The sequence below is a fragment of the Sminthopsis crassicaudata genome, chromosome 4, assembly GCF_048593235.1.
Source record: "Sminthopsis crassicaudata isolate SCR6 chromosome 4, ASM4859323v1, whole genome shotgun sequence".
Classification (NCBI taxonomy): domain Eukaryota; kingdom Metazoa; phylum Chordata; class Mammalia; order Dasyuromorphia; family Dasyuridae; genus Sminthopsis; species Sminthopsis crassicaudata.
In genome coordinates this window covers 454,387,976-454,413,412 of record NC_133620.1, presented here as the reverse complement: position 1 = coordinate 454,413,412, position 25,437 = coordinate 454,387,976, and the positions used below count along the sequence as shown (strand labels likewise).

Below are 25,437 nucleotides of genomic sequence, written 5' to 3'. Positions count from 1 at the left end.
CACTGCCAGACATTCGATTTAGAGATGTTGTCCTTATGGCTGGGTCTGGAGGTTGGGCTTAACGCAGCTAATACATTTTCATCCTTAACACCAGAGCAGAAGGAAAGTGGAGGAGAATATTAAACAAACCCAGCTCCCTTTCCTCCATCTCTGGTCCTCCTGGGCCCCATTAGCATTCTTTGCCCTCATTAAGCCTTGGCAGAAGCCATGACCTCCCATCCTCCTTCCCTGTAGAGGCCTGGCAGTTTGCTTTTTAAATTCTTCCTCCTGAGTACAAGTACAGCTCAGAGTCCATTTGGGGTTTTCCCACTTCCTCCCCAAAATCTGCAAGTGAAAGCTTCCTTCCCTGCCAGTGAATTTCTCTTCCCTTCATTCTAAAGGAAAAATAACAAGGTCATTTTGGAACACTCATGCAATGGGCAACAAGACAACAGTCATGAAACATTTCTAAAATGGTTTGCTACATGCCGGCCACTGCAATAAGTGCCAAGGACACAAACAGGGGCAGAACTTGGGTTCCTGCCCACAGGGAGCTTCCGCTCTAGTGAGAGGAGACAACAAGCAAACAACTTCGCACAAGTAAGTTGGGAGAAGTTAGAAATAATAAGCAGAGGGAAGGCCCAATATTACAGGGATCAAGAAAGGCTTCTTGCAGAAGGTGGCACTTTAGCTGAGACATGAAGGAGGAGAGGTTTAAGAAAACAAGAGGAGGGGTGGGCGTCCAGATCTGGGCGACCACTCTTCTTCTCCCCCCTACCCTTGCTTCCCTAAGCTATTAAAAGCTTAAAACTCCGCCAGGACTTTGGAGAGAGAGGGAGGAAGAACTAACACTGGGAAGGAGAAATGGAGAAATGCCTTGCTCAGAAGAGGGCATCTGGGCTTTGCACTGAAGGAAGGTAGGGTTTCACAAGGCAGAGGGAAGGGGGCCTTCTCTTGCCCCGAACTCCCCATTTAGGAGGGCAAATATAGACACAGATCCATAGAATTGGAGCTTGAAGCCATCCAGTATAACCTTGTCATCATACAGGAAGGAAGGAAGGAAAAAAGATTGATTTAGCCTCGAGAGGCTAAATATTTGCCCATCATACAGCTAGCAAAGAACCCTGACTACAGGATCAGTGATTCCCCCCCCCCCCCCGAGGCAATTGAGGTTAAGTGACTTGCCCAGGGTCACACAGCCAGGAAGTGTTAAGTGGCTGAGACCAGATTTGAACTCAGGTCCTCCTGAGGGCACCTAGCTGCCCCTAGGATCAGTGATCTTTCCATTGTACCATGAAGCTAGTTATATCCGCTTCCCAGATGAGACAAGGAATGGCAGGAGCCCAGATTTCAAGCAGGAAGGGACCTTGGAAGCCATCTAGTACAGCCCCCTAACAGTACAGTGTCTCCCAGAGGTGAAAGGGTTTGCCCAGGCTCCTGCAGGTGCCCTTTGGAGCCAGGTCCCCTGACCACACTGCCAAGCAGATGCTCCCACAATGCCTGAAATCTGAAAGGAAGCAGAGTGACAGCAGCTTGGGTGAGGAGGGGGACTTTTTTTAAAAGGTGATATTCAAGAAAGATGCTGAAATACCAGGACTTGAAAGTACAGCAGCTTGCTGGGCACCGGAGGCCCTGCCAGGAAGAGTGGGGAGCCATATGTTCAGCAACGTGTGGCAGGAGAGGACTGAGAATGTTATTATCTGTTATTTACCACAACACAGCATACAAGAGACGGCACAAAATGACGGGGCTGGGAACATGGCTAAACAGATTTGCCAACAATGCTTCCTGCTGCTGGGCCTTTGTCATCGATGCCCTGGGCTGACCCCACAGAGAAAAGGAGCCGCCAAGGTCTCGGGGCTGGGCTGCCTTGGTCTGGAAGCAGGGGGAGGAAGACGGGAGGAACCTTCAGGGAACACTGTGGGTGGGGCCACCCATGCCTGGCTCACATGAGGCAACATTCCTATCTTGTGCGGCTTTTGACATTGCTGACCACCTCCTCCTGAACAATCTCACTCTGGCCTTTTAGAGCATTCCTTCTCCTCCTATTTGTCCAACCATTTCTCCCCAGTCTCCTTTGCTGATAATGAAAAACGGCTAGTCTGGGAGGAGACTCCAGCTTTCTTACTAATTCTCTAGGTGACATTGGGCAAGTCTATGGGGCTTAGTTTCCTTCTACAGCAATCTCTCTGTCCCCTTCTCTACTGCCTCCCAAACATTAGGAAAATAATTGCTAACATTATTTAGATTTGCAACCATCTCATTTGAAATTCACAATGACTCTGGGAAGTAGCCACTATTATTATTATTTTTTTTTTACAAATGAGGAAACTGAGGCTGGGAGAAACTCAATGATTTGCCGAGGGTCACCGACTAATGACTAAACCAAGACTTGAAAGATAATAATAGAAAGTGAGAGAGAGGGAGGGAGGGAGAAAGGGAGGAAGGAATGGGAGAGGGGGAGAGAGGGAGCAAGGGAGGAAGGAAGGAAGAAAGGAAGGGAGGAGGGAGGAAGGAAGGAAGGAGAAAGAAAAGAAAGGAAGAAAGAAGAAAAGAAAGAGTGAGAGAAAGAGAAAAAAAGAGAAAGAGAAAGAAAAAGAAAAAGGAAGGAAGGAAGGAAGGAAGGAAGGAAGGAAGGAAGGAAGGAAGGAAGGAAGGAAGGAAGGAAGGAAGGAAGGAAGGAAGGAAGGAAGGAAGGAAGGAAGGAAGGAAGAAAGGAAGGGAGGAGGGAGGAAGGAAGGAAGGAGAAAGAAAAGAAAGGAAGAAAGAAGGAAAGAAAGAGTGAGAGAAAGAGAAAAAAAGAGAAAGAGAAAGAAAAAGAAAAAGGAAGGAAGGAAGGAAGGAAGGAAGGAAGGAAGGAAGGAAGGAAGGAAGGAAGGAAGGAAGGAAGGAAGGAAGGAAGGAAGGAAGGAAGGAAGGAAGGAAGGAAGGAAGGAAGGAAGGAAGGAAGGGAGGGAGGAAGGGAGGAAGGAAGGAAGGGAGGAAAGGAGGAAGGGAGGGAGGGACAGGTAGGGCTAAATTAAAATGGAACTCACAGAAAAGTGAGATTCCCAAAAAGGGATTAAGTACTTGGGGAGTTGATCACTTAGGATTTTTAGGCCAGCAGGTAAATCCATTCTTATAGCCTTATAGTCCATAAGGATTTCAGAACGCTGTCTGGGCTGCAATCCTAGTAAAATCAGCAATCTGGGTCTGCTTAAGAGCAAAAAGGAAAAATAATTCAATATTTGTCAGTTATCACAGTGTATTTGAGGCAAACTGCTAGCATCAGTATTTTAGGGATGCAAAATTTATACTACTAATATAAGCCTCCATACTTGTAAGGGATTCAGTAATATGACAGGTATTACTATTTAAGCATTCAAATCAGCAAAGGTCAGCTCAGAGAAAATGGTCTGACTTTTAAAGGAAGCAATGAAGAAAACACTGTCCAATTGCAGACTGAAACAAGAAAGAGGGAGGGGGAAATGAAAACCTCAGAAATTTTATGCTAGCATATTCGAGAAGCCCAAAAAGAGAATCTGTCTGCTAGATCTTTGCAAATACAAAGGACCCCAATAATATCCCAGAATAAGTACAGTGAAGCAGCCCTTTGGGAGCTGCTTCCCAATTCGCACTAGCAATGCCAGGCCAGTTCCTGAGAAAAGAATGACTACTACTACTTCAGAGATCTGATTACTAGCACTATCATTGTGGAGCTGTTTTAGATCACTTATTACAAAGGTTTTTGTTTGTTTGTTTGTTTTACTTAGCAAGAACAGTTATTACAGAAACGGTTTCCCAAAATGGAAGTGCATTCTTCCCTAGTCTACACAATGTTTGGGGAAAGCAGGCTCATACCTATAGTAAAATGGTAGTGAGGTAAATGTATGGACATCCACAGAGTAAGGGATTCCTATTGTTAGAAATCTCGTTCTCCTTTTGTATAGTTCTCATGAAGTTTTTTTAAGGCATAAACCTCACTGGGCTCGGAGGGTCAGTTTCTTATAAAGTCTTAAACCTGTCTTTCCTCAGTATATTTGATTTATCCTCAAGTGTTTTTCAACTCTCAATATAAACACTGCCATCAGCAGTTGTTACCAGCTATCAAATCATAAAGGACTTTCAGATCTGACTTTTCAAAGTTCACAGGGTCTATATCTTGTTAATTATATCTCTGAATCCCTGATCCCTTTTCCCAGGATACCTTCTGTTAACTCTCAGCATGTTTTTACTCTTTGTACAATACAAAACCTCTCTGATTGATTTTCTAGGGACAGCAAACGTTTAGGGGGGGAGAAAATTTGAATGGCAGTCAATCCCACTCCAATTCATCACAGAAGGTCCAAATATTATGATTGAATACATCAAGCAAAAGGAAACTAGATAAGAATGAGTCTTTAATCAATTTGAAAGGCTGATAGGAACTTGGAGCTATTGTCTAAAGATAGATGAAGTCACATAAAAAATATCTTACACTCTTATTAATCCAATCACTCCAGTAATATGGTCAATAGGGAGGAGGGAGCTACTCTTTCCCTCCCTAAAAGCCATTCTCTCTCAGGAAACTGGAATCCTTTGCTCCCAAATTTAGAGTCTTCCTTCACTCAATTGGCCTCTTTGTACCTGGCCTCCAAACTAGCTCGATGCTTTCATATGTAGTCTAAGAGGTGTGACTATCTTCAGCCAACCATAAGATATTTTCTATGTGGTTTCATTTATTTTTAGACAATAATTCCAAGGCCCTATCAGCCTTTCAAACTGAGCAAAGGCTCATTTACTTTTGATTGATTCATTCAATCAAAATGTTTGGACCTTCTGTGAGGAATTAGAGTGGGATAGACCACCACTCAAACTTTCCCTCCCTTCTCCTCCCACCTAAACATTTGCTGTCTCTAGAAAATCAATCTGAATGTTTTTGACAAAGTCCGTAACTCCTAATAACCATTGCTCTTTCTTAATGCTTTTCCCGCTGCTTCCCCTACAAATCTTAGGAAAAGTATATCAGAAGCATTTCGTAATGGAGATTTACAATCTTCCAAACATATAGTATTTTTACTTAATATCATCAGTTGTCACTTGTCTTGACAAAAAGGCCTTTTTCAACCCCAAAATAATTTTTGTGGGGATGAGATAACTGGCATTAAATGACTTGCCCAAGACACACATTTTAAGGCTGGATTTGAGCTCAGTTTCTCCTGAGCTGGTACTCTATCCACTATACTATCTAGTTGCCTCCAAAAAACCAATTTTTTAAAAAAGGAAAATAAAAACTAGCTTCCCATCTCAGAGGAAAGCCAGGTCTGTTTGAGCTAACAAAACATATTGGATTTTCCCCACAGGGATTAAGAATCTGCAGTCAATTGACTCTTCTCCCTCACCCTTCAAATGAGAAACCAAAATGTTCTGGGTGAAAACACTTCTCTGCTTCCCTTACGGGTCATCCTCCACTGGCCACGTCTCATTTGGAAGCAACTGGGGTGGGATGCGTGTGATGTGGAAAGTGTGCTAAGTTAAAGCTGGTTCTCCCTGAGGACACAGGTGGCGGAGGGCAGAATGGTCTCCAGGTTGTGGGGGAGCTGGGATCAGTGTATTTATGTTCTTGCTCTACTTTCAGAGAAAATGCTTCTCTGTAAAAATTTTACAATGGAAAAATTGGGGGAAGAAAATCTTCATCGGAGGCTGAATTCCTCTCAGTTTCTTTCTTTGTATAAGGAATAAGGATTAAAGAGAGGATTTCTTCGGTTTCAGGAGCTCTCAGATGAGGAAACTCCTTCTATCCACAGTCTCCAAGAGTCTCCCAGCATCCTTGGAGGTAAATGAAGCAACTGAAACTGAGATTTCCTCGCTCTGAGCTCTGCTCTCTGTACTACATTATACTTCTAATGTTTTCAGACTACTTCAGAGAACTTATTATGTGCAATAGGTTGTTATCCTAGTTTGGTCAGGGGTGACTTTTTGTCACCTGATTTGGGGTTTTCTTGGCAAAGGTGCTGGACTAGTTTGCCATTTCCTTCTCCAGCTCATTTTACATCTGAGGAAACTGAGGTAAACAGGGAAAAGCGCCTTGTCCAGGTTCACTCAGTGTCAGAGATCACATTTGAACCAGTGCTCTCTCCACAGCACCACCTAGCTGCCTTATGTAAATGTGCTATACAAATGTTTCCCTATCACCTGACATGATTCAGTGCAGACTGTATATTAAGGTTTCTACCATCTCCTCCCAACCATTGGGATTTCCCTCCATGGCTCCTCTACTTCTATTAAAATGTTTGTATCTCCAGTTCTAGGCACAGTGCATGGTATACAGTAAGTGCTTAAAAAATGTTGGATTTTTTTTTTTTTTTACTATCTACTCCTCCGATCTCCCACTCATGACATGTCTCACTTGTATTTATATTCCCAGCAACCAGCACACAGTAGGCTTTTTAACCAAACCCTGGTTGGCTGGTGGATAGATTGCTTCATACTGCTGGCGCTCTGGGACTCCATGTACGCCTCTTCACTAAGGGTGCATCCTCTGCTTCCCTCATCTAGAAGAAGGAGGTACAAAGAGGCAGCTTGACAGAAAGCCTTCTCCCCCATCCACCTCTGTGGCAGCGGGCACCCCAAAAGGAAGAAAATCACCTGACGCTGTATTTGCTCAGCCGAGCCCAACAGCTCCTGCCTCCCCCAGCAGATAGGTCCCTGCAAAGCAGATGACTTATAGCATCTTTTTGTCTGAGAATTTAGGAAATAAAATCTGCCTTCATTAAAAGGAACAAATCAGGGCACCGGGCAATCTGAATTAGGCCCAGAAATGGATTCAGGCACAGCTCAAATAAAGAACTATTAGTCTAGGACCCTGTTGCTTTTTATCAGACTGAGCCGGAAGAGCCCAGCAGCAAGGGATTAGCATGTAGGGGTCAAGGGGGGGGACTTGAGTGCTCCCACATCCATCAGCCACCAAATCAAGACAGAAGAAAAAACATTCTATTTTTGGAGTGCATACTGAAAGGCAAGTTCCTTTAAGGCCACTGGTATTTTTCTCCTTTCATTTAAATCAAATTCAACAAACATTTATTAAACACTTTTCATGCAGGGCCTGGACTCAGGAAAGCCTAGTTCAAATCTGGCCTCAGCTGAGTGACACTGGACAAGTCCCTTAATCCTATCTTGCCTCAGTTTTCTCATTTGTAAAATGAGCCAGAGAAGGAAATGGCAAGCTGTTCCAGTATCTTTGCCAAGAAGAGTCAGACACACTGAGTAAAATGAGAGGACGAGACCCGCTTCTAACCTTGTGGTCCCATCATGGGGAAATCGGTTTTCGTGAAAGCGCAGATCGTTTCCTGTGTCCATTCCCTGAACGACTAGGATCTTTGCCCGAGGCCAGGCCCACATGCTGTAATTGGAAAAACAGCTCTTATCTGAAATCTATAATTTCCTACAGAAAAGTCTTCTGGGAAGAAAAGTGGGGCAGCATGCTCAGGGATTCTAGGAAGTCAGTTTGCAAAACACTTCCTGGGCTCCCCACACAAAGCAGTCCTCAGAACGCACAGCTGAAGTGTTCCAGGTCTCAGGAGCTTTCTTGGCCCTCATCCACATGAAGAGAGAGGATTGACCTCAAAACAGGAAGACCGGAATTCAGAAAGTCCTGCTGTTATGTGACTTTGGCCAAGTCATTAGCCTAGGCTGGACCGGAAGCGAGGTGGTATAGTGAATAGAGTGCAAGCCTGTGTAACCCTAAGCAAGTCATTTAACCTGGAATATAGTCTCAGTTTCCCTAGTTATAAAAAGGGGCTAATAGTACCTATCTCCCAGAGTTGTGAGGACCAAATGAGTTAATATATGCAAAGTGCTTTGTAATCCTTGCTATTATTATTACTGTTCTTTGAACTCTATGTCCAAGGTAATCTCTGAGCCTATAAATTGCAGACCTGCATTAGTGGAGGGAGAAGACTTCCCTATACTATGAGCTTCCAGGGTGAAACCTTAAACTTAATTTCAGACCAAGTAGAAATCTTCCAGCAGGGAAGGTTCAGCCATGACAGCCCTTTTCCTTTCCCTTGGCTTAGGGGATCCCCTTTAACCTAGATGAGGCCCTAGGAAGAAAGAGAAATTCGGGGCTTCAGTCCAAAGTCTCTACCACTGAGGCAGGTTATCAGGAGCTCTCCAAGCCTCAGTGACTTTAGCCAACACAAACTGCCTCTGGAGCAAGGGGAGGGCTGATAACAACACTGATAACAGTGGTCCAGGTGTGGGATTTCAGCAATAGGGAAACTCTTCCAACTCACACAGATGGGAAAGTCACCCTTGATTCCGAGACTGAGATCTGCCTGGGGCAGTGAGAGGATCCCGTATTTCTCTGGCTCACCGGAGGCCAGCCTTCTTATTTCAGAGATGGGGAAACAAAGTCACTTGTCCAACATCATTTAGCCAAGTGTCTGAGACTGGACTTGAATCCAGGTCCTCCTGATACCACAGTCAGTGCATTATCTCCTATGCTACAGAGCCTCTATTAGAATAAACACGCTGACATTTCCGAGAATAGTATCTTAGAGCTGGCACAGGGCCTTACATATATTAGCTCGTTTTAGCCCCACAATCATCTGCAGTTTTTATTATCTCTATTTTCCAATCAAGCAATCTAGCACTGGACAGTTAGGCGATAAAGTAGATAGAGCGCTGGTTCAAATGTGGCCTCAAACACTTACCAGCTGGCTGTGTGACCCTGAAAAAGTCACTTAGTCCCGTTTGTCTCAGTTTCCTCATCTGTGAAATGAACCAGGGAAGGAAATGGCAAACCACTCCTGTGTCTTTGTCAAGAAAACCCCATATAGGTCATAAAGAATTAGACACAAGTGAAATGATATTGTTGATATTATTGAACCACCACAATAAGCATTAATTGAGCACCGACTGTGAGCGGTGCCTGGTCTAGCCGTAGAAAAACTGTAAGAAGAAGAGTGATATACAATATCTTTTTTTTTTGTAGACAACATTCTTATTTTTTAAATAATAGCTTTTAATTTTCAAAATATATGCAAAGAGAGTTTTCAACATTGGCCCTTGCAAAATCTCATGTTCCAAACTTTTTCTCCCTCCCTTCCCCTCACTCTTTCTCTCAAGTAGCAAGCAGTCCAATGATATATAGTAGCTTAATTCTGGAAAAATAGTATCAGAGAAGGATAGTGTCTTGCCACCCACAGCTAATAAGCATCAGGATCAAAATAGGAAACCATATTTTTTGGACCAAGAGCCTCAATCGACTACAACTGCCTCTCTGATGACCTTCTGGAAATAGGATAGACACTGGGTGGAAATAGGGCCCGGACCTTGCTGGGGAAGCCACACAGGAGGACTTCCCTTCCAGCCCTTGAGTGACAGGGCAGAGCCCCAGACAGACCATGTCCCGCCACCTCATGGACATGGAGGCCCAGACAGACATAACTTCTCTGTCTAGATGCTGCCACGCTCTCCCAGCAGTCCTATGTGCATATGGCATCGCTTAAGCCCAGCATCCTCCCAGATAGTCAGGATGGAAAGCATTCCTTTTGAGGAGACTGAGGAAATCCGGTTCTCTCTGTGTGTCATGGGGCAACCCTAGACAAGCGGCTTTGTAAAGCCGCAGCCACTGGATCTCCCACCCATCTGGGCTCCAAATTAGACACGCAAGCCAGCTGATTCAACTGCTGAGCAATCAGCACACCAAGAGCTCCCCAATTAACCGGCCTGTCCCCCTCCCTCCTTGCTGCCGCCCAGAAGTAACGAAGCCCATGAGAGCGGGCGCCAGTGGGCACAGTTACAGAGTGGGGTTTGAGCACAGCTGAAAGGTGAGTCAATTCCACCCAAGAGTCATGAGCTAATGGTGGCTGAGGATGGTCTTTGCTCTCCCACCAAGGCTGGACACCCCAACCCTGGGGAGGGAAACCACAGCCTGTATGTTTCCCATGCTCCCTCTAGTGGATTCCTTCTCTGCATCCTTTCACATAGGGAGATGTCCCTCTGGCTCAGAGTCAATCCCCCTATGATTTGCCGCCAAGGTATCACAGGGAATATAGTTGTTTTTGTTTTTTTGTTTTTTTACACTTTTCCCATTCACAAATTCCTTCCTGGGAACACAGGGAGATTTGGGGGAAGAGTGTCCAAAAAAAGAGAACTATATCCACTATGATATTGTAGAAGCAAATCACAGGAGGACTGATTTAGAACTTGGACATTTCAAGCCACTATCCTGATTTTATAGAGGAAAGCTGGGAGTTGGAGAGAAATGACTTGTCCAGAGTCACACTGCTAGTAAAAGTGTAAGGCAAGATTTGAACTCAGATCTGCAGATATTTCCAGCTGCCTTAGCAGCCCCAGCTGGCACTAATATGGGTCCTATTTGGATAATCATAAAAGCCTTTAGTGAAATGGAAAGTCAGAAAAATCTGGGTTCAAAGCTGCTGAAGACACATACAGTCTGTGTGATTCCAGGTAAGTCACTTCTTGTAAGCTGGCTCTCTCAGATCTGCACTGGGAGAGGACACTGCCTGTCTGGGAACTCTCTATACCAGTGAAATCAGGCCTAGTTTCCCCTTTTCCTCTCTCTCTCTCCCTTCCTTCCCCCATCCCAGTAAAGAAAAAGTTCTGAGTAAGATGATTCATTATGAATTCTTCCTATTAGCTCAATTCAAGAAGCATCTAGTGCAGAGCTGTCTATGCACAGAGGGGCTCCATAAAGTCTTGCTGCTTTCTTGCTTTCTTGTTTTCCTTCCTTCCTTCCTTCTTCCCTTCCTTTTTTCTTGTGTTCTTTTCTCTTGCAAAGCAGGAACTGCAAATGTCCCTCATTTGCTTCTGCTCTCTGAGGAGTTTCTCTCCCTGTTCCACGTCCCCTCTGTGGGCAGTTCCAATGGAACTGCTTGAAAAAAGAGAACCATACTTGGGCACGGTTCCACCACAAGGCAGGTAGGGGCACTGGGGTGGAGAACCTGAGTGCAAATGTGGGCACTCACATCCCACAGACCTCATCCCTGCAGCACCTGCGGTAACAATCTTTCCACGGTGTTGATGCAGGCCATCTTCCTCAGGGGAGCAGCCCTGTTTGCTCCTCACCTGCCAAGGACCCATATCCACCCGGCACTCACTACAGAACTCAGAAGAAAAGCCCTGTTCCTATTACTCCAACAAAGTCCGGCCTTTACACAAGCGACAAATCAAGGAAAAAGGAAAGAAGAGTGGGAGATGTACTTTGTTTCCTCCTCCCCATCCCCACCACCCCAGAGAAGAGTAGGGATGAGGATTCTCCTCCTTAGCAGTTCTCTGCTCCTGTGATTAAGATCGCACAACCATGGGAAAGAAAGTTCTAGAAACATCCCGAGTTTAAGTAATTCTGAACCCAACATAGCAGCTTCACTCTTTTTGTGGTTGTTTGCATTTTATTTTGCTTCTTTTTTTACTGGTTTGATTTGATTTTTCTTGAACAGCAAGATAATTAAATAAATATGTATGCATATATCGGATTTAACATCACTGCTATCATGTTTAGCATGGGGGAAGGGGGGGGAAATTAGAACACAAGGTTTTGCAAGGGCTAATGTTGAAGAACTTTCCATGCATACATTTTGAAAAATAAAAAGTTTTAACAAAGAAAAAAAAAAGAATTGGTTCTGCCCTTTGGTTCACAAAAAAGAAAAAAAATTATGAACCACTGATACTCAGGTGCTACTTCCTCCTTTTTGTTAGCATCTCATTTCCTCATTTTTTCAATGGGGGATTTTAAATGTGTCCTATATATACAGATATATGTGTGTGTGTATACAAAATAGATACACACACATATGTACATACATACACATATATTATTGATAGTATTGGGTAAAATTTCAAAGTTTACAAAGCACTTTGTAAATCTCATTTTATCCCTAAAGACAACCCTGGAGAGTAGATACGATTATTATTGTATTGATAATTTTATATTTGAGCAAAGAGTTTTACAAGCACCTCATTTGATCTTCACAATCACCCTGGAAGTAGGTGCCATTATGCTCTCCATTTTACAGATGAGGAAACTGAAGCAAACAAAGATTAAATCACTTAGCCTCCACTTGCCTCAGTTTCCCCATCTGTAAAATGGAAATCATAATAGCACTTACTAGGGTTACTGTGGGAATCAAATGAAATGATATTTGTAAAGGCCTCTGCAGACCTCATATTGCTTTGTGAATGCCAGCCATGAGGAGGAGGAGGATTTCCGCGGTTTGGAGATTGAGCATGGTACGATGACCTCTGTTCTCTAATTTCTCTAGAACAATGTCGGGGTGGCTGTAGGCAGCAGCTCTGTCTGTGCTGCACTTCCAGAAAGGCTCATTTACAGAACTGTCAAGGCTATTTGGGAGGCCTGTATTTGTCATCTTGCATTTGTCAAGTAACTGATAAACTCCTGTTTGTATTTGTCAGGCGCTTGTCATGTTAGCTTATAAAGGACAGAAAGCTTTGGGTACAGAATTCCAGTCACTTAAGCCTTTCTAGGAAGCATCACGCTAAAATACTAGCTGTCCGACTTTTGCAGCCTCCTATGACACAGTAAAGACCATCCATACAAGTTTGCCACATAACCTGCTTTGATAAAAAAAAAAAAGGGGCATGTTCCTTAAGAGCAACCGGTGGCAGTGACCAGATCCCGAATCGTTCTCGTAAACCTTCCATTCCTATAAACAAACCCACCAGACTCGGCCATCTGGGAGACGCTTTTGTGGCCCTACTATTGGTCGAGATCCTGTGGTTGCCACCCATAAATGGGGGCTTCTGACTCTCTAATATCTTCCAAATTCTCTGACTCTGGGATTCTTATAACACCTGTTCACTCTGAGCTTCCAGAACCCTGAATAAGAAGGGGAGAGGGGGAGACTAGAGACAAACACCCAGCTCAGGAACACAGGCCATGCTGAGCTAGTCATCGATCACCTCCTCTCCCTCCCCTCTCCTCCTCCCCCGCCCCATGGCACTCAGCCAGCAGCCGCCTGGAAAAGCAATCCCCCTTCTGTCTAACCCAAAACCTTTCCCACTAAGGTGGGTGCTTGCTTCTCTGCCTAACCCAGGCCCTCTGTCTGTCTCTATCTGTTTCTGTCTCTGTCTCTGTCTGTCTCTACCTACTTCTTTCACTCTGTCTTCTCTTTTTTCTCTGTCTGAATCTCTGCCTCCTCTCCTCTCTCTTCTCTTTCTCTATCTCCCTCCCTCCCTCCCTCAGTCTCTCTCTCTCTGTTTCTGTCTCTCTGTTTCTGCCTCTCCTCCCTCTCTCTCTCTCTCTCTCTCTCTCCTCTCTCTCTCTCTCTCTCTCTCTCTCTCTCTCTCTCTCTCTCTCTCTCTCTCTCTCTCTCTCTGTCTCTGTCTCTCTCTCTCTCTCTCTCTCTCTCTCTCTCTCTCTCTCTCCCCCCCTCTCCCTCTCCCTCCCTTCTCCCCTCCCTCCCTCTTTCCCTCCTAGCCTCCCTCTCGCCTCTCACCTGTCTCTGTCTCCTGCTCGCTGTCTGTCTTTCTCTGTCTTTTCTCCCTTCTCCCTCCACTCACCCCTCTCTTCTTAATCAAGAAGCATTCATAGTAAGCACTTATCATGCCCTAGCCACTGTACTAGAACCAATGAGGATGTAGATTAAAAAAAAAATAGCACCTGCCCTCAAGAAGCTTATATTCTAATGGGGGGAGAAGAATGGCTATAATAACATTTTATATAGTGACTTCGAGTATGGCAAAGTGCTTTATTTCTTTTGATTCTCACAACCTAGGAGACAGGTACTGTTGTTATTCTCCCTTTTTACAGATGAAGAAATTGAGGGTGGGAGAGGTTTAACTGACTTATCCAAAATCTCACATCTAATAAGTGTCTGAGGCAGGATTTGAATTCAGGTCTTAACTACACATTTACTAGTCTGCCCCCGGGTCTCCCAGCTGCCTCTTTCTATAAGTAGCTCTATGCAGGCTACCCCCCACAGGAGCCACCCTTTCTCCAAAGAGGTTCTGGGGAGGTGGGAGCAGGTGTCGGCCGACTCGCCCACATCCCTCAGTGTGCACTGACCACGTAACGTGTGTCTGCTCAGGGGCCATACCTTCTTACAGTCCTGGCAGAGGACGGAGGAGCTGCCCAGGAGGCCCAGGGGCTCCCCACACAGGAAGCACTGGGAGAGACCATTGCCCATCACGTTCTTCCTCATGTTCTCCAGCCGTTCGACCAGCTTCCTGCAGTACAAGGGAAGTTAGAGAATGAGGGGATGGGGTCTCTGTGGGAATCAAAACAAAAAAAGACCAATAATATACTCAGTGTTGCACACCTGTGAATACCTCCCTTCTGCAAAGCCATGGGTGGGGAAGATGTCTTCTCAAAGCTCTTCTTTGGTTCCTAACATGTTCTTTGTAATGTGCAAAACTCATATTTTATTGGGTTTTTTTTTTGTTTGGTTGGTTTTTTTGCTGAGGCAATTGGGGTTAAGTGATTTGTCCAGGGTCACACAGCTAGGAAGTATTAAGTGTCTGAGGCCAGATTTGAACTCAGGTCCTGCTGAATTCAGAGCTGTTCTAACCACTGAATCACCTAGCTGCCTCGCATATTTTATTGTTGAGTGGCCAGTCTTGCCATTTACTTTGTTCCAATCTTCGTACTTCACTTTACATCAGTTCATGCGAGACTTCCCAGGTTTCTTCATATCTGTCACCTTTATCATTTCCAATAGCAATATTCCATTACATTCATGTACCCATTCTCCAGCCAATGGACATCTACTTTGTTCCCAATTTCTTACTACTACAAAAGTGTTGTTATATATATTTTAGAGAACATAAAAACTTTCTTCTTATAAAACTTTCTTCCTTGCCTAGGAAGGGACTCTCTGGATCAAAGGGTATGGACATTTTACTTACATTCTTTCAAACTGCTTTCCAAAATGGTTGTACCATTTCACAGCTCTACCAACAATGTATGAGTATGTCAATTTTCCCACCCTTCCTCTAGGACTTTCGATTGTCTTCTTTTATCATCTTTGACAATTTGCTGGGCGAAATCTCAGGACTGTTTTGATTTTACACTTATATTATTAGTAGTGATTTGAAGCATTCTTTAATATGATAGTTAATAATAAGCTTTAAATCTAAGATTTTATGTCCTATGACTTGCCCAAGATCACAGAGGGCAGAATAGAGATTTGAACCCAAATCCCCCATTCTTTCTACTGCAAATAGGGGCCCTTCAGGTTAGAGGAAAGTACTCGGTGACCTTGAAAAGCAACAGCTATTATCATTGTTCCTCTACCAGCCTTCTTAAGGAGGTCTTCTGGGCACAAAGATGGGTAATGAGAACACCCCGAGTTGGGATTGTTGGGGGGAGACTACAAGGCCAGACTGCACAGGAGGATGGGGATCTAAGGTATAAAAAGCCTGGAAAGGGGAGGAGGGGCAGGCTACAGATGGCTCTGAATACCAAAAAGAGGATTTTATATTTGATCCCAGAAGTTACGGGGACTCCTGGAGTTTATTGGGTGGGAACGAGACAAGGTCAGAGCTGCGCTTTAAGATGATTGCTGGACAACTGAGCGGGATGGGCTGAAATGGGGAGAGACTTGCGGTGAATTATTAAGAGTTCAGGAAGCCATTCTCAGCAATACAACAATCCAAGACGACTCTGAGGGACTTACAATGAAAAATGCTCCCATCCCCAGAGAAAGAACTGATGCTTTCTGATGCAGATTGAAGCATGTCTTTTTTAACCTTTATTTTTGAGGGTTTTTAAATTTACACTTTCTTTTTACACATGACCATTGAGGAAATGCTTTGCATGACTACATATATGCTACATCATATCGCTTGCCTTTTCAATGAGGGGGAAGGAAGGATGAAAACCGAGAGCTCAAAGTTTTAAAAATAAATGTTAATAATTTATGTAACTGGAGAAAAATAAAATACTAAATAAAAAGATTCCAGGCAGTGACTTGCCCAGGGTCTCACAGTTAGGAAAGTATCTGAAGCAGGATTTGCTCTGGCCGACTCTTCCAAACTCAAAGACCAGTGCTCTAACTATTATGCCACTTGAGCCCGAGAGGTCCCAGGACTAGACAGTGGCAGAATTCAGGTCCTCGGCATGAGGTATCGTCCCAGCCCCCACCCCAGCCCAGATGCCCATGGCTTTTACCCAATTCTTTGCTGCTCCATAATGTCCATTTTCTCAGCCCTCTGGATCACCTCCAGGATGGCCTCCACTTCCGCAGCACTGAGGCTCTGGCTTTTCCTTTGTTTGTCTGTCTGGTACGTATGCACTGACCATCCACTCTGCAGTCTGGAGATGACAAAGGAGAAGATGCGTGAAGGCTGCCATCTTGAATCCATCCACAGGGCTGTTCCCCGGTTTCAGAACAAATAAGGATTAGTTTGGGATGTTTGTCGAGGTGGCTCATGGGAAAGGAGGTGACATTATCAGAGGGAAGAGAGGCCGAGGAATTGGGTAAGTAACCCACCAAGCATAAAGAAACCTTAGGGATCACTGAAGAGACATGAGTGTGAATCTCGTGGCAGACACTAGCTGTCAATATAACCCTAGGGATCTCCTTTTCATCCTCTGTCTAATGAGGGCCTTGGGATCAATGGCCACTAAAAGCTCTCTCTGTGCTAATTATAGGATGATCCCAGAATCTACTCCAAAGTCATTATTTTACAGAGACATAAGGAGATTAAATTACTTATCTAAGGTCACACAGAGTAAAGAACAGGCAGACTTTGAACTCAGGTTCTTTTACTTACAACGCTTTCAGTTCCCCCAAGAAATTAAAGAATCAAGGAATATCAACTAGCAGGGCCCTCAGAGTTCATGTACAATTGAGGTCATTTCACCTGAAGAAGAATCCCTTCTACATCAGCCCCAACAGGAAGCCATCCGTTTGCTGGAAGACTCTCAGTGATGGGAATCTCACTACCTCTCCAGGCAGCCTATCACACTTTTAAATGCTCTAATAAAAGCAGGAAGCTTTTTTCTTGACATCAATTCTCTGCTTGCCTCTTCCCTGCCCTGATCCTAATTCTTCCCTCTGAATCCATGCAGACCCAATGGGATCTCTCTTCCGAGGACCCTCTTTCAAATATTTAAAGAGACTCTAGGCCCTTCCCACCCTGATTGGCCCCCGCCGACTGTTCTCCTTTCTAAAATGCAGCCCCCAGTTCCCCAGTTCTAATTAAAAGCGTGATCAGAGGTCATCTGGTCCAGGTCCTCATTTTAGTGATGAGGAAACTGAGGTCCAAAGAGTTGATTGAACTTTTTTTTCCCCCTGAGGCAATTGGGGTTAAGTGACTTGCTTAGGGTCTCGCAGCTAGGAAGTGTTAAGTGTCTGAGACCAGATTTGAACTCGGGCCCTCCTGAATTCAAGGCTGGTGCTCCATCCACTGTGCCACTCAGCTGCCCCGGTCCGTAGAACTTAAATGAATCACCAGGGTTCCCCAAAGCAAAGGTCAAAGGGGACTCTACAGACTCTTTCCCATGGAAACATCAGGTGGATTCTAGCACTGGCTACCCAAACAGTTTGCTGCGTGACCTCAGGCGAGTTCAGCATCAACAAAAATGAGACAATTCAAACTGGCTAAGAACCCAGCCCCCTCGAGGGGAAGCCTTTTGATGTTCCCAGGGAAAAGAACTACAGGAATAGGAGAAAGGAAAAAGAGGAAAGAAAATGGGAGCTCATGCTTATGAAAAAGCAAAACAAGACTTGGTGTTTATAGGTATTTTCTTTCCATTTGTCTGGTAGGTGGGTGAGAGAATTATAAATATGTATAAAATGTAAACACTTTTTTAATAACAAAAGTCAGTGAAGATGAAGTGAGTTCAAAATATATGAAGCCCTTTGAAAATCTAAAGGGACAAACAGAGCCAGAGGCACAGGAGAGGCCGGGAGGAAGGGGGATGGTAGATTTTAAATGTCCTCACAAAGGACTGAAAGCAGCTGGTGGTAGATCAGCATCAATATTTCCCTCCATGTTGTTCTAGAAATGATCTGAGCAACGCTGGCAGGTATCATTTCAATTCTACCAGTGCTTATTAAGCTCTTCATCTGTCCCAGGTATTGTGCTAATACAATGACCAAAAAAAAAAAAAAAAAAAGAAATCGTCTCTATGAGGAGCTTCCCTTCTCCTTGTCTAGTCTGTAACAAGTAGTATATTAGGCCCTGGGGATCCAAAGACAAAAACGAAGCAGTTTTTCCCCCTCAAGAAGCTTATATTCTACTGGGGGGGGGTGTTAAGGCAGGAAACAATATGTATTCAGAAAAACACAGTGTAGATACAAAATAAACACAAACTAATTTTGCCTGTGAGAGCACTGGTAACTGGAGAGGGGAGAGAAGGTAGGAGGGATTCAGGAAAAGCCTTCTATAGGAGACAGCACTGGAGACTTGGAGGAAGCTAGGGATTTCCAAAGGCAGAGAGGGGGCTTTCAGTATAGGAGTATCGGTGTAAAAGCATGGATTCTGGAGGCGGACCAGTAACCTGGCTGGCGGTCCTGAAACACAGCATGTATGAAGGAGCACAATGTATAATCTGGAAATAGGACAGAAGCAGATTTCGAAGGGCTTTATCAATAGCAAACAAAAGGATTTCATTTTAAGCCGGAAGTGAGGGTGAGCCACTAGTACCATGGACAGAACTGTGCCCTAGGAGGATCATTTAGTAGCTGTGGGGAGGATGGTTTGGAGAGGCCGGAAGCAAGGAGACCAGTTGGGAGGGCTTTCAAATAGCACAGGTGAGAGGTGACGGCGACAGCCCTAGGTTTGGTGATGAGGGGACCTCCATTTCCCTCAGACCAGATGGCCAATCAGATGCTTTCTCCTTCCACAACATCTCTTGCATTTGTCCTCTTCCCGTTCCTCTCTAGCTCGGGTCCTCATCACCTTTTACCTAGATTAGCCTCTCTCCTTACTGGCCTCCCTGCCTAAGAACTCTCTTCTCTCTAATCCAACCGGCGCGCAGCTGTGTGGGTGATTCTCCTAAAGCTCTAGCCGAGCCACGGCACTCCATGATTCAGCACACACCACTGGCTCGCTGCTGCCTTAGGATAAACTCCTCTGTTTGGCGTTTAAAGCCCTTCACAACCCAGCCCAATCTCCGTTTTTAGCCTCATTACACATTATCTCCCTCAGTGCACTCTGTAGTGCAAACTAGCTCATTTGCCGTTGAAAAAAACCCCATTCTCTCTGCCATCTCTAAGCTAGAATAGCCTTCCTACTTCATGTCTACTCCCTAAAACTTCTACCTTTCCTTAAGGCAGAATTCTAGCTCAGGTCTTCTCGATTCCAAGTCCGGTACTCTATGCACTGTTCCATCTAGCTGCCTAAAGCACACCCGAGATGTCCGAGGATCTCGCTTCAAATTCCAGCCCGTACCACTCACTACCTGGAGGACCAGGGACACCACGGGGTGATGTTGACTTGCACATGGATTGGATTTAAGGGAGGTAGAACTGTATCAGCCTAAATCTGTCTTCTAGTCATCAAAGTCCCGAAGCACAACAACAATTCAAGATGGCTGAGATGACCCTGTGCCTTTGATGTCTGACTGGGCTCCAAGTGGCCCACAATGCCTGCTTCAGTCGCCTTCACACCATCTCTGCACACATTCTGCCAGGGGAAGTCCTCATGTGGCTTTGTTTGTTTTTGCGGACACAAGTGGGGCTAAATGACTTGCCCAGGGTCACACAGCCAGGAAGTGTTAAGTGTCTGAGGCCAGATTTGAACTCCTGACTTCAGGGCTGGGGCTCTACTGAGCCACCTGGCTGCCCTCAAGTACTTATTCTTTAGTTGGATGAATAAAAACGTCTTTTCTGATTAAGTATTTGATAAATGCTCCATCTTCAAAACACAATTCTTTTAAGTAAATACCTAAATGAAATGTATTGCATGTGGCCATGCTTCCTGTGTGACTCTGAGCAAACAGCTTGACCTCTCTGGGGCTCAGCTACCTCATCTGGAAAAGGGTGGGGCTGCACTGGATCACCTCTATAGTATTTTCGTGTCTAAGTCTTATGAGCCAATAAAATGTCAGCTGCTTGAAGGCAGGAATTGCTTCTCCTTTGTCTTGGTATCCCCAGGGATACAGCACCTTGTATAAAGGATACTTAGTTATGGTTAAACACAAATAAATTGAAAAGAGCCTCTAGAACTAGAGACCTTAGTTCTGGAGGGCAGGGACCCTCTCATTTTTGTCCATGTACCTCTAGCCTCTAGCACCGTGTCCATAGGGCTCTATTGTTGAATTAAATAGAATTGAGGAGTCCTTGAATCTGTGTCTCCATGACAAGGAAAACCAGGGTCACAAGTGCTTCTCTGGGAGCTTAGGGTGAACAGGGAAGGGAGGCTGGCTGGAGGAGGAGGAGGAGGAGGAGGAGCTCCCAGAAGCACCAGGCGCTAATGGGCCGAGACCACTTTCCATCTCTACCAGGAAGCCTGCCACAGGAGAGTAAGATGAAAAGACATTTGCAGCTCTGAAAAGTGCCACTGGCTTTTCTGCACTGTTGCGGAGTGAGAATGGGGGTGGGGAGAAGAGGGAAGGAGTGGGGGTGGGGAGGGAGAGAGTGGGGAAAGGAGGGAGGGAAGGAGAGAGAGACAGAAAGAGAAAAAGAGAAAGAGAGAGAGAGGAAGGGAAGGAGAGAGAGAGAAAGGAGGGAAAGTGAGAAGAGGGAAGGGAAGGAGGGAGACAATGGGGGGAAGTGAGGGGGAGGGAAGAAAGGAGGGCGAGACAAAGAGAGAAAAAGAGGGGGGATGGAGAGAAGGAGTAAGAAATACAGAGAAGGGAGAAGAATGAGGGGGAAAGGAGGGAGGGAGACAAAAGAGGGAAGGGGAAGGGAGAGAATGACTGATGAAGACAGAGAGGGGAGAAGAAAAAGGGGGGAGAGAGGAAGGCAGACAGAGAAAGAAAGGGACAAAGGAAGAGAGGGAGAAAGGAAAAGAGAGCCGCCCTAGTTGTGAGATCTCGCTCTGGATCAAGGGAGGTGGCCAGCTCTCCATCTAAACAGAGGGGAAAAAAGGAGAGAGGGAGGGAGGAAGAGAAGGAGTGAGGGAGAGAAGAAAGGAGATAATAAGCAAATGAAAGAATCACTGAATGAAAAAAAGTTTATTAAGCACCTGCTCTGTGCAGAATATAAAGCTAAATGCTCCTCCCAAGGAGCTCAAATGGAGAGAAGCCATTTAAGAGACCTGTTTCACTACAAGTTGGATAGAACTGTTGTTTAGGGTGCAGTGAGGAGGAAGAGAGAGGGAGTGGGGAAAAAAAGAAAAGGGGGAAAGGGAAGAGAGAGAGGAAAGGGAAGAAAGTGGGAAAGAAGAGGGAATGAAGAAGGAACAGGGAAAAGAGACAGACTAATACAAAAGGAAGAAGGAGGGAGGAAAGAGAAAATAGAGAGAGAATAGAGGAGGAGAGAAGAAAAAGGCAAAAGCAAGGAGAAAAAAGTCAAGGAAAAGAAAATAATAAAGAGAGAAGGGGGAGAGAATAAAAGAATGAGAGGAAAGCAGAAAGAAAAGGAAATGAGAGCCAGCCTGAGGCTCTCTGCAATCTGTAGGGGTTGGGGATGGGGGGGAGGAATAGAAACTGAAGGGCTTTCATTGAGGAGGCAATCCTGGGGGAGCGATGGGCAGCCAACATGCGAGTCGGCTGCAGAGATGTGCAGAAATGCCACCTCTCTCTTCTCTCTACATTTCCTGTGACTTCTGCCCCTGCCAACTGAAGACTGCTTCACTGCCACAGTCCCCTGCGGCCTGGCCCTGGCACGGGCACAGAGTCTAATTAAGAATTCCCTCCATTCTCTCTCCGTTTTAGGACACCATGGCATGTCTGACTGTTTCTGTTTTGATCTAGGACCCCAGGGACTGAACACTGAGTCTGGACTTGGGAAGACCTGGGTCTAAATACTGACTCTGAGACTTACCAGCAACGCCACCCTAGATAGGTCACTTTACATCTCAAAGTCTCAGTTTCCTCATGTGTCAAAAGGGCAGGATAATATCTACCTCACAGGATCATCAAGAGGCTCAAATACAATAATGTTTGTAGTTTATAAACCTTAAAACTTAATAAAATTGGTCATTATTATTACTAGAAAGAGTGTCATCACATAGAGCACTGACCTCTGAATCAGAAACAATAACAATAGCTAACATACATAGCACTTTGATGTTTTCAGGGCTGGTGGATGGTGCAAAAGATACAGATCTGTAATCAGGAAAATTCATCTTTCTGAGTTTAAATCCAGCCTCAGATACTTATTAGCTGTGTGACCCTGGGCAAGTCACTTAACCCCACTTGCCTCAGTTTCTTCGTCTGTAAAAGAGCCGGAGAAGGAAATGGCCAACCGCTCCAGTAGTTTTGCCAAGAAAACCCCAAATGGGGTCATAAAGGGTCAGACATGACTCAAAAAAAATTCAAGCTTAATATTTGAAAAATGACTTAGACATATTATTTCTTTAATTTCCATAACAACATGGCCAGGCAGGTGCTATTATCGCCCCCATTTTTGAAGGAGAAAACTAAGGCTGACTAAGATTTAGAGGCTGTCCCAGAGTCCCACACCTTGTAACTGCCTGAGAAGGTATTCCAGCTCAGTTCTTTCTAGTTTGAAGTTCAGTGTTCTACCTACCGTATCCCCTAACCTGAGTTCCAACTCTACCTCCAACATATGCTGGCCATGGGATCTTGGCACCTTCCTAAGATAATAAATCACAGAACAGGTGCTGATTTGCATATGCGGACACCTCCCAACAGGCAGGGGTGAACTAATTAATGTTTAACAACTAGCTTTTAAACTCTGAATACACGTTTAAGTTTAAACTGCATTACTAAGATTTTCTCTATCATTTCAATGACAAAACAATAAATCAAATCCTGACTTTGCAGCATTTGCTGATTTACGAGATATAAATGTTCGCAATGGAAATTTAACAATCAACTCTCCCCAAAGAGCCATTTTGAGCTGGCTCAAACACTTGACGTATGGACCTAAAATTATTCTTTTCATCGCCACGTCATTGAGGAAGGGATCGGGGCTGCAGAGATCTCGACAAAGGAGCGTCAGGAGGAGGAAGGAAAAGCCAGGAAAGCCCCACATGGTTCCTGACAAAATTGAGGGCACTCACTTGGCTCGGAGGGCAAGCTGTCGATCATTGGGGCATACCCACTGGTCCTTCCCACTGCCAAAGATGGTTTCAGCCATGATTTGAGGAGCGCAGAAGGAAGCTGGCTATCACATCTGAAAGAGAACAGAGTGTGGGGAAAGAGAAAGAGAAGGGGTCACTATGACGGTTGTGAGGGAGCCAATAACCAGAAGCGAGGAACAGCATGCTGGGGGCATTGGGCATCTGGACAACTCTAGTTCTGATAAGGCCACCTGTGCACACGATAAGCAGCTGTCCCTGTGACATGTGTGAAGTGTGGGAGTCCAGCTCCAGTTATTGACCCTCTCCAACGAGGGACCTTAAAAATGTCCCGTGTCCCCATATATCTCTCCTTACTGAGACCCAGAACTCTACCATTAGAGATTCATTCCTTTATGTTAAACAGCCTCTTCTTTAGGATTGTTTTTTTAAAAAGGAAATACTTAATAATTACAAATAAGTAAAAATTAAAACAAAACTTAAAATATAAATACATATTTAAATAGCCAACATTTACATAACACTTTTAACATTTACAAAGCTCTATACATCATTATCTCATTTGCTCCATGAAATTAATTTATTCCTTACCCCATCCATGCATCCATTTAACAACCATTTATTGAACAAGGGTTCCATGAGGGGAGATAGAGAATATTAACAATAGCTGACCTTTATACAAAACACTTTATCGACATTCTCTCATTTGGGCATCACAACAGTCCTGTGGGACTCATTTTACAGTATTCTCATTTCACAGTATAATGAAGCTCAAACAAGTTCAGAGTCTTGCTTATGGTCTCACAGCTAGAAAGCATTGGAATCGCTGCTGATCATACCAAGTCACCATTAGCTTGTCGGGAGTTCATCAGTTTCCCGAGGGAGGAGATGTACAATTCTCCCCTCTGCATCGGGAGGTTAAAGAAGCCTCCATGACCTGGAAAATGCACCAAAAATCCTCCCTTCGAACCAGAGAAGAAGTCATAACTATTATAATAACAAAATATAATAATATTTATATTACTATGTATTATATTTATATAATAAAAGATAAAATATGTTGCTATTATATTATGCTATACATGTATTTTGTGCATTTCTGAGTTTCTAAACTTTTTCTGTGTCATCTTCTGGAAGCCACAAAATTCCCCCAAAGTTCCCATTTAATTTCTGACCTAGACTATAGCAAAACCTTGAAGGGGAAAGTCGAGATGTGGAAGGGATGACTGAAATACGGAACAAGTTTCTAGAATACAAGAGGGAGGTGGGAAGGATTACAGAATGCTGGCAGAGGATCAGAGATTCTGAGCAAAGGGACTCATCTAATCCAACCTTCTTATTTGTTCACTGATTTGTCCAAGTTCACAGAGATAATAAGTGGACAGTGTCTCCACAGCCCGCGTCATACTGTTTCCCTTCACTCAAGATATTGAAATTTTACCTTCCCATAGCCCTGAGGAAAGGGGGGGAAGGTGTGATTCACACTGGGAAGCATATGTGCAGACAGCTAAGTAACAGAATAAGACACATAGTCAGCTGCTAAAAACTTCTAAGATGGGGGAAAATAGCCACTGTGACTTAGAGACAAGGGAAGGGAATTGGCATTTATTAAGCACCTACTATGTGCCAGGCACTATACTAAGAGCTTTTCAAATATTATTTTAATCCAGGCTAAAAGGAATTTTAAAGGTCATCAAATCCACTTCCCTTATTTTATAGAAGAGGAAACTGAGGCACATTGACTTGAGCAAAGTCAGACACCTAATATCTGAGGTGAGATTTGGAAAGAATGAGAATGACCTGCTGTCAGTTTCCTTTTACCTGGGTAGCCAAAAAGAGCTCTTGCTACCATTTTGGCTGCAGCATCAAATGTAGCCTGGCTCTCGCCCCTTTCCCGACAATTCAGACAATTCTCCACCACAGCTATCTTTCCTGCCCAGATTGCCATACCCGACTCATCCATCACCCCTAGAAAGATGAAAGCTGGCTCCTGAGCCCAGCCCACTCTTCTCCCCAGGACTGGGGATGCGCTACAATTCACTCCATTCCTCACAGTAACTCAATCAACAAGAAGCACTGACTCAATGGCTACAACTTCGAGGCTCAGTAGCAGAAACTGGGAACATGGAGGCAAAAATTATATGGCCCCTACCCTCAAGGAGCTAACATTCTAAGAACGAATGGATGGGAAAGTCATTATTAAGTGCCTAGTAGGAGCCAGCCACTGTTCTAGCTGCCAGGGATACAAATACAAAAGGCGGAACAGCCCCTGGTTAAAAGAAGCTTACACTCTAATATTGAAGCCAAGAGCCGTTCAACTCTCTTTGCAAATTAGGAAACAGGTTTTAGCAATGGATC

At 44.5% G+C, this 25,437-nt stretch overlaps 1 protein-coding gene across 4 annotated transcripts in view; it reads right to left on the bottom strand.

Annotated features, from left to right (window-relative positions):
• RPH3AL (rabphilin 3A like (without C2 domains)) overlaps positions 1-25,437 on the bottom strand; it is a 161,791-nt gene that overhangs the window by 101,911 nt on the left and 34,443 nt on the right. For all 4 annotated transcript variants that reach the window (XM_074263826.1, XM_074263827.1, XM_074263825.1 and 1 more), the window contains 3 exons: positions 23,062-23,174; positions 16,091-16,234; positions 14,019-14,148 (listed from right to left, as the gene is read on the bottom strand). In XM_074263826.1, the coding sequence (XP_074119927.1) occupies positions 14,019-14,148; positions 16,091-16,234; positions 23,062-23,138 (351 nt within the window). In that variant the 5' untranslated portion in view covers positions 23,139-23,174. The remainder of the gene's footprint in view (positions 1-14,018; positions 14,149-16,090; positions 16,235-23,061; positions 23,175-25,437) is intronic.